The 12,063-nt window shown below is 40.0% G+C and overlaps 2 protein-coding genes across 2 annotated transcripts; both read left to right on the top strand.

Moving 5' to 3' along the window:
• Nucleotides 1–1,639: 1,639 nt before the first annotated feature.
• Nucleotides 1,640–6,159, top strand: lgals3a (lectin, galactoside binding soluble 3a). Its single transcript, XM_085342758.1, has 6 exons — nt 1,640–1,814; nt 2,178–2,195; nt 2,286–2,999; nt 3,979–4,067; nt 4,488–4,644; nt 5,076–6,159. The coding sequence occupies exons 2-6, from the start codon at nt 2,181–2,183 to the stop codon at nt 5,229–5,231; spliced, it is 1,131 nt and encodes a 376-aa protein (XP_085198884.1). The 5' UTR covers nt 1,640–1,814; nt 2,178–2,180; the 3' UTR covers nt 5,232–6,159.
• A 1,256-nt stretch (nt 6,160–7,415) lies between these two features.
• On the top strand, nt 7,416–10,919 carry synj2bp (synaptojanin 2 binding protein). The gene is made up of 4 exons (XM_085343051.1): nt 7,416–7,577; nt 8,104–8,240; nt 8,417–8,512; nt 9,198–10,919. The coding sequence occupies exons 1-4, from the start codon at nt 7,514–7,516 to the stop codon at nt 9,327–9,329; spliced, it is 429 nt and encodes a 142-aa protein (XP_085199177.1). The 5' UTR covers nt 7,416–7,513; the 3' UTR covers nt 9,330–10,919.
• Nucleotides 10,920–12,063: the final 1,144 nt, after the last annotated feature.

The following is a 12,063-nucleotide window of genomic DNA, read 5'->3' on the forward strand; positions in this document are numbered from 1 at the left end:
ACCAATCCCATACAGGCGCCCCCTCCTTCAAAAGTTTCCTGTAAATCTGTGCTCAGTCTAATTTAGAGTTAAATTTGAGTTTGAAATCCAGCGTCTTACGTTAAAAACACTGCTAAGTCATTTTTAAACGACTCATACTCGTTACTATTTAATAACAGTTGATACTTCTGCTTATTGATTCCCACCTAGGCTGTATTTCCTGCTGGGACATCAATAATGTTTCAGTGTAGTTAATTCAATATGACCTCAACTGAGAAATGATTACTTATGCTTTTACTTGGAATGCATGATTAGAACCTTCAGAGTATTTCACTAAATTAATTTGGTAATTATTTTAAACAAAGTGAGATTACTTATTCTTAAAAATTATGTTAAGACATGACAAACAGTGTTTGGATGAATAAAAGTGAGGCTTTCAAACTGTAACTAAAAGGAGAAGTGTTCTGTAGTTTTATAGAGGGTGGTAGGAAATATTTCCTTTATATTAGCTCAGCAAGTCTGTGGCCACACTTCAGAACAATATTCATTATATAAAAACTATTTCCTTTTATGTCTACAGGCTCAGTCTCTTCAGAGTGTAATATTATTAATCAAAGTATAATAATAAACTATTATTAATTTATTATATTTTAATGTTATGTGGAATATTTTAATTATTTTTAATCAAAGCTGAGTACCAGATTCCACACAGTTTCCGCTAAAGCATAACATCAATTTTTTAATGCTAACATTGAGTTGTTTTGCTTTGTGCGCACATATACTAGAGATCCCGGTAGAGCAATTGAGACCCGATTTCAAAATAAAAGTGATCTCTAGGTTAACCAGCACATTTACATGAGTCCAATATGAATCCTATAATCATGAAATAAATAACAATAGAGAAATAAAAATTATTTTAAAAAAGGTGATATTACAAATAACAGAAATATTTGAATATTACACATAGTAACTATAATCACATTTAAAAAATAACATTTAATGAGATGTGTACGGCAATTACAAGTAAAACCACTGTCCAACAGACTAATTTTAAAATTAAAAACCAGACTGACGTCTTCTGTGGAAACAGAAAACAGTAATTTTGATTGACAGTAAAATTGATATTTTGTAATATTTGCATTTCTGTAATGTTATGTTTTTTATATGATTGATAACGTGTTGGTTAATGTTAAACTCACGTTCGCCTTAAGATTGCTTTTGTTTTGAAATCGGGTGTCAGTTTCTCTTGCCGTAGAACTTAGTATATACACATAACGCAAACCAATTTGTGTGCTGGTTTGTGCTCGAAAGCCACCATTTCTTACCGTAATTCCTAGAATACATACACATAACACAACTGACGACATTTGTCCCCTAACCTTTAGACTAGTTTTCCTCTGGCTCTCACTGTGTCGTCCCCAGCTTTAGAAGGCAAACCTGACACACCTTAACAGGCTGACACGGAGTTTTAAAGTTATGTCTGCAATCGTGTTTAGTTAGGGTTAGTTTATTGGTTTGTTTTAGGTATGTGTGGTCGTGATGTTGAGGGGTTAGGGAGTAAACTGTACCAGCGAGAGCTCTTACAAAGATAGAAGGCGACCGGCTGTCTGTGTGTTTTCCAGCCTGAACGCGCCCACCCTTCACAATACGTCATCAGTGAAGCGCGTGTGCGTGCCTCCTTTTCAAGAGTTGTAGTTGTGAAAGCAGATAAATCGTTAGCTTCTACTTGTGTACCTCGGCAGGCTAAGTTAGCGAGCTAACTGGTTCCCACAGCTGAAGAAATCCTCGCTGCTACCCGCCGTCTTTCTTTGGAGAGGAGTCCATCTTCTAGCGAGGTAGCATCAAAATCTAGCTTTCAGCAGTTTTTTCCTCAGGCACCATGAAGCTAAAAATAAACAAACGAGCCAGCGTTAACTAACAGTTAGCTGCTGCCAGCTAGCTCGCTAGCCAACTCTAATTTAATTTATGACAGTTTTTGTGACTCTCTGCCCTGATTTGTAGCCTGGACTCAGTGTAACATCTGTATGTCTTGCCTTAGTAATCTTTCATTGAGCTGGAGTTTTGTCAGAAAGGTTTTTGAGGATGGAAATATTGAGTGTGTTGTTACTCAGAGCCTTTGTGTGCCACCACTGTTTGACAACTTGTTATTGTCAGTTGTTATAACTACCTAATAAAGCTTGTCTCTTGTTTTGTTGTAGATCATGGATGATTTCTCGGTGAGTTCAAACAAATACACATTTTATTTTTATTATGTTCAATTAGCTTACAGTTTATTGTACAAGTCACTTCCTTTTACTCTTTTATAGCTAGCAGATGCCTTAGGAGATGATACTACAAGCCAGGCTAAGAAAATAGGCAACAACAACCCATCTGCCCCCACTAGCAATCCTGCACCTCCTTCAAACCCAGGATGGCCTAGTTCAGCTCCTGGAGCCCCCACCCAGCCCTCTGCTCCACTCGACTACCACGGTGGATCATCTGGCCCAGGGGCACCAGGGCAGTTTCCCTTCCCTTCAGGTCCTGGAGCACCAGGGCAATACCCTGGACCTCCTTCAGCACCTGGTGGGTTCCCCCCTGGTCCTGGGATACCTGGACAATATCCACCTGCACCAGGAGCTCCAGGTCAGTTTCCTTCTGGCCCTGGAGCTCCTGGGCAGTACCCTGGGCAGTATCCACCAGAAGGAGCTCCAGGACAGATACCTGGAGGCGCTGCTCCTTACCCAATGGGACCATTTCCTTCGGGCCCCGGAGCTCCCCCTGGCCCTTATCCAAGTGTGCCTTTCCCAGGTGGCCAGCCAGGAGGCAATGGCATGTATGGGCCAGGTGGTCCAGGTGCATTCCCACCTGCAGCTGGACCTGGTGCTTTCCCTGCATTCCCCAGCGGAGGCTTTCCCCCGATACCACCCGGTTCTTGGGGACCACCAGCAGGTGGAGGCTTCCCAGCTGCCCCTGGTCCCTTTGGCCCTGGTCCGGGGCCTATGGGTCCATATGGTGGGCCTGCTGCCCCAGGAGGGACACTGGTGAGTACTGGTACTTTAATGCAATATTGCTTGCTGCATTTTCCTGCTTGTGTGCTTCTCTGGTGTGCAGTGGAGCATCTGGTGTGAAATTCTTTTAGAGTAACATAATCCTGTAAGTGGTGGATAAAGGAAGTTAGTCTTATTTCTTTGCTGCTGAAGGAGGGTTAATGTATTTATTTATGTTTTTCAATAACGGCGGAATTGGGATGATTATTTCTGTCTCTTTGGCTCTGCTGGGGTGCTAAACAAATATAAAACAGAATAATACAGTATTCAGAAGCAGTTCTGAAAAATGTATTCTTGTCTTTCAGCCCAGATATAGGCCACCATATTAAGCAATGAGCAATGAACTCAGCTTTTCAGTTGGACAAGGACATCACTTCCAGAATCAACATATGGTTTGATTAGTGCCAAAGACTCAATATATACATAATATTCAACTAAATTGCTCAATGTATTGTCTTAATTAAGTGCAATATGATATAATTTACACTTTTACTTGACCCATGTTTACGGCATCATGACGCCTTTTATGATCTCTAATAAAATTATGAATTGATCAAAACACACTTGTAAGTTGTTTCCATGATAATAATAAATGGGGTTTTTTTTGTTTTCTTTTACTTTGCTCAGCTGTTGTAAAAATATAGTGAATGTACTTTTCTGTCATTGCCATGACCCGTCAATGCTACTTGTGTAATAGTGCTGGAATAACCGAAGGATATAATGACTCACTTGGGTGTTGCTGTAGGAATGTGGGCAGGGTCAAAGTTTTGAACAGTGCTTAAATAAAATTCTCTATTATACGTCATTCGGCATGCTGCTGTGAATTGCCAATTTAAGACTCAGTGATCAAATGTTTTATATGTGCATATTTTTCTTGGAAATCATAGAATTGCATTGTGACACATAAACTTAATATCTACACTGAGAACAGTACATATATTGTCACGGTTTAAAATGGAAGTATTTCTTGCAGATGGTGCCCTACGATCTCCCTCTTCATGCTGGAATAATGCCGCGACTTTTAATCACAATAATAGGGGAGCCTCTTCCCTGTGCAGACAGGTACAGTAATCATCCAACATCTGTGCCTGCTAATAGCAATCCGAAACCTGATTCCTTCAACTCATACTTACATAATAAAGGGGACCTAGTATACTTATTTTCAGCTCCAAATGTTTATTCTTGGACGCTTCTAGAGTAGAATAGTTCAAAACAATCCTTATTTGTCATGTACTGAGCCTTGGTATAGGATAAATCTATTTTAACACCTTAAGCTTCTGATTGGCTACCCCTGTTTGAACAGCAGGTACCTTTATATGACCATGTTATATGAAGTGAAGTGTAATAGGTCTCCTTTAAAACACATCTATGATTTGCACTGTGGGAATACTCTTTAAAATGTTTACCACCATATTATGTTAAACTGATTAGCAGCAGCATTTCTTTCTGCTAATGCTTTGCTTATATGGGTTTTTTTTGCAGGTTCAATGTTGACTTTATCAAAGGTCCAGACGTAGTCTTTCACTTCAACCCTCGTTTTAACGAGCAAACAATTGTTAGAAACTCCAACTTAGGCGGATACTGGGGACCTGAAGAGCGGGAAGGAGGGTTTCCATTTGTTCAGGGACGACGTTTTGAGGTAAGTTAGTATAAAATCTTTTTCTTTTCTTTCTTTTTAAAATTAGCTGATTAGATTAGGGAGATGACATTTAACAGAGCCCTTGAATTTAACCAAGGATTTTGTTCAGCTTACACCAGTATAATTTTTCCTTCATGTCAGTGTGATATGGGCATAAATGAGCATGTTTATGCACATTTTTATGTGGTAGAGCTCTGACTTCAGTGCAGAAAGTGAGGCTTTAGGTGAGGAAGAAGTGGGTGGTGTAGAAATAATGGAGGACAGAGACATAAGGAGAAGGAGTTGATGAAAATATGATGATGAAAAGATACAAGTACAAATGTTAAATGGGGAGATAAAGCATACTATGCACGTTGCTGGACTCTAGCCACATACTAGCTACGTTCTGTCAGTCTACCAACCAATTAATTAGCAACTGGTGTCCCCTACAGCTGAAGATCCTCGTGGAAGAAGACATGTTCAAAGTGGCGGTGGACGGCACACACCTGTTGGAGTACGAGCACAGAGTCGGTGGCCTGGAGGAAGTGAACCTCGTGCGAGTGTGCGGAGACCTCGTCCTCTACAGCGCTGCCCCGAGCATGATCTGAACCCACGGCTGAAGCACATGCTGTACAGGCGACCTGAGTCAAACTTTACCACTGTATTTGAAATCCTTTTTAAATACTTGGTCGCATTGCAAAGCGCAATCGTTGCCTACCTGGCACATTTGTCACAGAACAGCTGTACGCCATAATCCTTTTCTCTTTTTTTTAATAGTTGCTCCAATCCAATTAATTTGGTCACATATGAGAATTTTTAGTGGTAAAAGAGTTTAAAAGCATTTAAAATAGGTATTTTTGGGAGAAAAATTAATTTATACTTAATGAAAAGATTGTAGGCTAAGAAGAAAGGCATGACAAGTCCCAAACATTTCAAATATTGGTATCTTGTTTTTCCGTTTACATGTAATCATTCTAAGTCTCTGTAATTGCATGAGAGTGTGATGCTGAAAATCATTTCTTTTTTATCTGCTGGCCTGCAGACGTGCTGTACAGTGGAACAATGATGAGGTTTCTTAAAATGCACAGAGTAATATAAAGAGAATGTGTACTCAGGCTGGAGGGTCAAGAAAAGATTTAAAGAATTATGATTTCATGTTGAAGTCAAAACCCTGATGGTAAAAAGACATATTAAAGGCTGGTATTAAAGAAAAATGTGGAGGGATGGGGTCTCTGTTTGTTGCCAGCACTGACACTGTTGAGGTTATAAATTGAAAGGAGCAACAAACAAGAAAAATGACTGATGGAAGAAGATTGTTTACTTCCCCTGAGCTTCTGACGTGCACTTATAATAAATACAGGTTACCCCATGTAGTGTTTCTGAATCTAAAGCCAGGGAATCAGTTCCTGTGTTACTGATGGTGTAAGTTTGTGTGTTTGACTGAATTTATATATCGTGCCCCCTGTGGTGCAAGTGCCAGATTCTGATGTTAATAGATTTGACTACAGTTATGCCACTCAGTACAAAATAAAAACATTTCAACCTTGGACACTTTGCTTACTTATGCAACTCACGAGGGACTCTTGTATGTGTTGCATGTATTTCTTGTGTCTTCATGGCTGTCTTTGGGCCACACATTGCAGATCATGTTTTGGTTGCTACTGTATCTATAACAGGATTTAGACCAGAAACATCCACCATTCAAGATGATTTTTTACCTAATTTCTGAGATGAAAAACTCAAAATCAAATTTGATGTTTTTCACAGCAGTAACCGCCATTTGTGTTGAACCTGATTGAACCTTAATGACAGGGTGCCTCATGCCGTGGGCAGAAAGACCATCCAGGTTAACAGTTTTCTGGTATTTTCAGTGCTGCTACATAACCCGAGTGAGCTTAAGTTTCAGGGCACAAACTGATAGCCAGACGTTCTCCTTCAGGATTTCCTGGTAGAGAGCAGAACTGTTACTTTAGGGGTCACCACAGAGATCATCTTAACCCTCTACATATCTTCCTTTACTACATTCATGAACCTTCTCTATTTGGGTTTTCTGCCATATTCCATGTCCTTTGTCCCTCCTCTTCTCCACCCACTTCTCCCTGCCTGCACTTTGTTCTTAAGCTCTCTTGTGCACCGTCCATTGCTTTGGATGGTTGGCTGTAGGTATTTAACTCATCCAACTTCACTACCTCTATCCCTTGCAGCTTCACTGTTACACCTGTCTCCTTCTCGTTCACACACATGTATTCTGCCTTGCTTCTACTCACTTTAATTTCTTATCACACCAGAGCATACGTCCACCTCTCCAGACTCTCTTCCACTGGCCTCCTACTCTCAGTAGGGCTCACAATCTCATCGTTCACAGAGCCTGCTACTGGACTTCATTTGTCAACCTGTCCATCAACACTGCTTTGCACATCACTTTTATTCGTGGAAATCTGTACCAGTACATTTTCCACTGCCTAGCTATCTATACAGGTATGTCACCAACACCCTTTCCACTCTTTACATCTGTTCTCACTTCCTCCTTACTAATTCTCTTCACTCCCTGATTCACTAACTGACCTCCATCTGCCCTCCTTTCTCTTTTATGTCTTTTATTCATCAACTCCTCAAAGCACTCCTTGCACCTCCTCAGCCCATTCCCTTCACTCATTAACTCTGATATTGAGTATTTTTTAATAACTTGTCTCTGATTTGCCTCCCTGCCCTGTAATTCGAAAATCAGCCTGGAGTTCAGCCTCTTGCCGTCAGGGGGCACTGTTACAGCTCTGTCTGCGCCGGTGGTGGCCAAAAAGCAAATCGAAACTCCTCAATGAGTTCACCTTCAGATACATAGTTTGTCCCTCTTCTCTAAAGATTTATTTTACCAGGTTGACGTTTGGACACAATGAACGGCTCTCTGGACACTTCTTCCAAAGTGGAAACCATAAGGCTGAAGCGAGGACCGGCTGGTAAGGAGATAATTAGTGGGACTGTTACCAGTGGATAGCACCACTAGCTAGCTGCGAAAGCTAGCAAAAATCATCGCTGTCAGGCTGTGCTCAGTGTCCTGAAGCTAAAGGCTAATTTGCAAATAAAAGCGACCAAACCTCCGCGTCGTTGTGGCGTAAATGGAGGAAGTAGATTATCGAGGCCAACTGAGTATTAGCAGCTGCCTTATTTGCAAAGGAAAAGCTGATTTATGCACTTTGACCCAGTGTTAAAATCTTTAAAAGTTATCGGCCCTATCACGCTGATGGACAGCTCGTTCATAGACACCAGTGGTTTATTTATTTTACAGACTCGCTTACACTCGGTTATGTAACATTTTGTCAGGTTGGTCTTGCTTTTAATCTGCTCGTCTAAGTAGCAGTGCAGCTTTGGAAGATTTCCTCTTGAACTGTGATCTACTTGGATAAATATTATTGATTGGGTCAGCAGCTGCTGGTCTGGTGAACCTGATTATATACTGATTACACTAATGTGTTTTCTTTTGAGGCTTGGGTTTCAATATAGTTGGGGGCGTGGACCAGCAGTATGTGTACAATGACAGTGGTGTATACGTGTCTAAAATCAAAGAAGATGGAGCTGCAGGCCAGGACGGAAGACTACAGGAGGGCGACAAGATCCTCTCGGTAATAAAAGCGTCATGTTTTTGCTTTGGACTGAAAAAGACACATTTGAAGAGATGTCATGCATTCACCATGGCCTTTTCTCTTAACAGCTCACTAATAGAAAATGAAACCAAATATATGCTGCAGAACGGGTTGGAAGTGAGCTTTTATTTATTTATTAACTTTAATATTTCTAGATAAACGGAGCTGTGCTAGAAGGCCGGACACACAAAGCCGTGGTGGAGCTGTTTCGGACAGCTGGGGAGGAAGTGGAGCTCCTTATACAGAAAAAGGTCAGGAGTCAGGAGCTACACTCTCAGATCAGAGAGACTGACTGCTTGTTATGTGGTCTCAGTAGCTCTAGAGCATTATTGTTTCAAGCTTTATGTTATTAAGACAATTTTAAAATTAATTCTGAATTTCACTGGTAACAAGAGTAGTGGTGATGTGCGAGTGTCAGCAGGTTTTTATAAACAGTCTCACTGCTGCAAGCTAAGGAGGACGGAGAGGTGCATCATGCAAAACAAGTCTGTAAAAGTTTATAGCTCTGCTGGAGGAATTTAAATTGCTGATTGCCCTTTAGCATCTTTTAATGTTTCTTGAATTCAAAGTGAGAAATAAGCAAAAAATAAGTCTGGCAATGCCAATACAAACAAAAAACACCAAAACATAAAGAAGAACTGCTACCAGTTAGTGCAGTACAGTGCGCCTCCAAGCGTATCAGATCCTTTCTGTTAAAACTGTTTCCTGACGGTTATGCAAATCAGTGATGTCATGAACATACCTGTAGAGATAAGCATCTTTAAACTGCGCGTGAGAGTTTTACTTTCCGTCGGTTGTTGAGCTTAAAATAAGTGTGCGTATGTGCACGCATGTATAAACAACCACAGAAGATACGTTTTCTCTGTCCACCACAAACATTTGTGTCAGTATCCCCTCAGTGCAACTTTAATCTTTGCTCCTTTTTATGTCTTGCAGGAATCCCACCACATGAACGGCTCCACAGGCTCTGAGTCCGAACACCAGTCTCCTGCGTCTATTCTGGGATTACTGGCAGTGTTAACGGGAGCTGCCGCAATCCTCTTTTACATTTACAGGCGGCGCGCTTAGAAAGCGCAATGTCTGTACATAATTTTTAGGATCAAAAACCATTGCTAAATGCCAACTACATGAGAGAGGGAACAAAATGTGAAAAGTAGATCTTGTTTTTGCGATTAGCTGGTGTCACTGATGAGGTCCCCCCCCACACACATACGTGCATATTTTGTGATTAATGATAGCTTTTTGATACCCCTCCTATGCAAAAAGTCTTACCACAGAGATGAGATAACTTTTATTAGGTAGCTTTACGATGGTAAGTAAAAGAAGGGTGTATACATTCCTGCTGCTGGACTGAGTTTCTCAGGCAGAAAAAAATGGCTGCTTGTATATGCAAAACTATTTAATCTTTGGATAGAGTCTGACTGCTTGAACCTGATCATTATAAACTGAAAGAGTGTTTAGGTTCAGTCACTTGTAGGCATCTAAGCCTCCATCATTGAATGGGGGATCTCTCTGAACTCTACCTTCATGCTTCACACACATAGGTTTGATTTTCATTTTGAAGTGTTGCACAGAATTGTGGGAGGAGCAGCACCCTAATGTGGTGTTTATCAGGAGCTGTGGCAACTGATGAAAGCAGTTGCTGTGATAAAAGCTCATAATGGACTTTTTTTTTGTGTGCCTTTTTCCTGTTTGCAAAGAAACGGAGGAGATTGCGTTGCTTCATTTTGCTCTCAAAATGAAAATCAGACCCATCCGCCCTCACTGTAGCCTGTTAAAAGACCAGAACCTATAATGAGCCAGTCGTCTCTCTTAAATGTTTAAAAATAGACATCAGATATATTATTACATAAAAAAAAAATTTTTATTTAAAGACTTCTGGTGACTGAAATTTATTGAAAACCTTACTCAAGCAGGAGGAAATGGTGTATTTATTGGGGACTGTTTTCAGCTGTAGATGAATACACATTCAGTGTTCTAATGAGCATTCCAAGTACAGGAAGTTGTGTGTGGGATTAACATTACTTGGTGCAACAGAGCAGCTGGATGACAGCGTAGAGCCCTGTGGCTCAGACAGCTAACCTATGAGAAGATGGGTTAGTGAAATCACCTAATATTTGGTTATTAGTCTGTGACACTTGTCCACAGTTTGGTAATATGAACTCAGTAGTATGAATTTGGTACCTTAGAAAAAAACTCTTGGTCAGGCCACTCAGGGTGAACCGCTGATCTGAAATCAGGCTCATTTCTTCAGGCTGAAACACTCGTCTTATTGCGATTTGAGGCCAGTGTGTATAAAGACACTAAACCTCCTGCTGAGCTTGAACATAGATGAACATACGAAAGAAATTGTTTGTATTTGTCTGACGGACCAAACAGCAGCTTGACACTGAAACGCAGCTAAGAAACGATTTGCTGTCAGCCTCTGTAGATGTTTTTACGTTTCTTCTTGCACTAGCCACAATCATGCAACTCCTCCATTAAGGACCATGGTGCAAGTAAAGAAGAAGTGAATCGTGTCCACTGTGGTGGTGTGTGGTCTGTAAATACATTTCATGTTGCTCTGCTGAGTGAGACGGTAGGATGTAAAGTATCTCAGAGAAAGAGATGTGAAAAGTGTAATAAAATATGCAAATACTGTGTGTTTGTCATCCAGCAGGCAACTATTAAAATTCATGAAGAATTAACTGGTGTGTGTGTGTGTGTGGGGGGGGGGGGGTTGTGATTTTTAGTTTGGGGTTATTTGGGGGGTGGAGGTCGATCTTTAAGGCAAGTAATGTTTTACTTAAGTGAATAAAAACAAGACGCTAGTGGAAGATTGCACAAAATAAAAAGTACTCAATAAGGAACGTCAGAGAGAACTGCAAATTCAGGATGTTTAGAATTGTGAGCCATTTAATTATAAACTACAATGTTGTGTTTAGCTTTGAGGGTCAAACCTGAGGTGACTTTAAGCAGGTGAATTACTAATTCAAGGGGGAGGTTGAGTTTTAATATATATATATATATATAAATATATACGTTTAAAGCAAATATAGCAAGTTAGTATATGTTTCATCATCATCTGCATGTGTATTAATTGTGCTATCCTATTTCATGTAATCCTCTCTGTAGATTGAAAATAGTTTGATCTGTAATTGTATTTATTTGTTCCAAACAAAGTGCCCATCCAGCCATTATACTTTATCATAAGCGGATTAATTTATTCATCCAAATTTACTTCTAAGTTTCTAAAATGATAGTAAATTAGGAATGCGTGCACATCTTAAGTTTTTAATGTAGTCTAAGTAGTTTTTTTTTTCATGTTTTTTTATTTAAAGTTATTGGTTAGTGAGTTTCGTTTTTTTAAAACTGAGATTTCCGAAACACGAAAACAAATAATTTCATTATTTGACATTAAAGAGAAATTATAAATTATCTCTTTTTTCCTTTTTATTTCTTTTTTTGGTTGGAATTTTGGACGTTGACCAACACCGGATGTGGTCTGTTTGTTTTTCAAAGTAAAAGTGGATTTGCGAATATTAAGAGTATTTTTTTCCTTTTTGTGTCAAAGTGTAGCACCAGTTGAGTTTTTTTTAAGTACACAAAACGCTGAAATTGTTTCTCTCACTTTAAACCGAGTGTTCCCTAAATCGGTGTAAGTTGGAGGTGGAACATTAAGAGCATTTCAGTCTGTCGAGCGGGCTGACAGAAATAGTAAAGAGGTGTCTTTTGTAACAAAATGTGCTCCTGTACTCCCACCAGCGGCTCTGTCTCCCATCAGCTGTTGGAGGATGCCTTGCAGGCACATATGATGTAATCA

Source organism: Diplotaxodon limnothrissa, linkage group LG19 (assembly GCF_057381915.1).
Source record: "Diplotaxodon limnothrissa isolate DT_005_m linkage group LG19, D_limnothrissa_male_GT1.1, whole genome shotgun sequence".
Classification (NCBI taxonomy): Eukaryota; Metazoa; Chordata; class Actinopteri; order Cichliformes; family Cichlidae; genus Diplotaxodon; species Diplotaxodon limnothrissa.

What these genes read in the sequence shown, in the direction of transcription:
- lgals3a (XM_085342758.1), top strand. An exon ending in CCTCTTCCCTGTGCAGACAG is followed by an intron (nt 4,068 to 4,487) that starts GTACAGTAATCA and finishes TTTTTTTTGCAG; the next exon opens with GTTCAATGTTGACTTTATCA. An exon ending in TTCAGGGACGACGTTTTGAG is followed by an intron (nt 4,645 to 5,075) that starts GTAAGTTAGTAT and finishes TGTCCCCTACAG; the next exon opens with CTGAAGATCCTCGTGGAAGA.
- synj2bp (XM_085343051.1), top strand. Translation starts at nt 7,514, where the DNA reads ATGAACGGCTCTCTGGACACTTCTTCCAAAGTGGAAACCATAAGGCTG. An exon ending in AGGGCGACAAGATCCTCTCG is followed by an intron (nt 8,241 to 8,416) that starts GTAATAAAAGCG and finishes TAATATTTCTAG; the next exon opens with ATAAACGGAGCTGTGCTAGA. An exon ending in AGCTCCTTATACAGAAAAAG is followed by an intron (nt 8,513 to 9,197) that starts GTCAGGAGTCAG and finishes TATGTCTTGCAG; the next exon opens with GAATCCCACCACATGAACGG.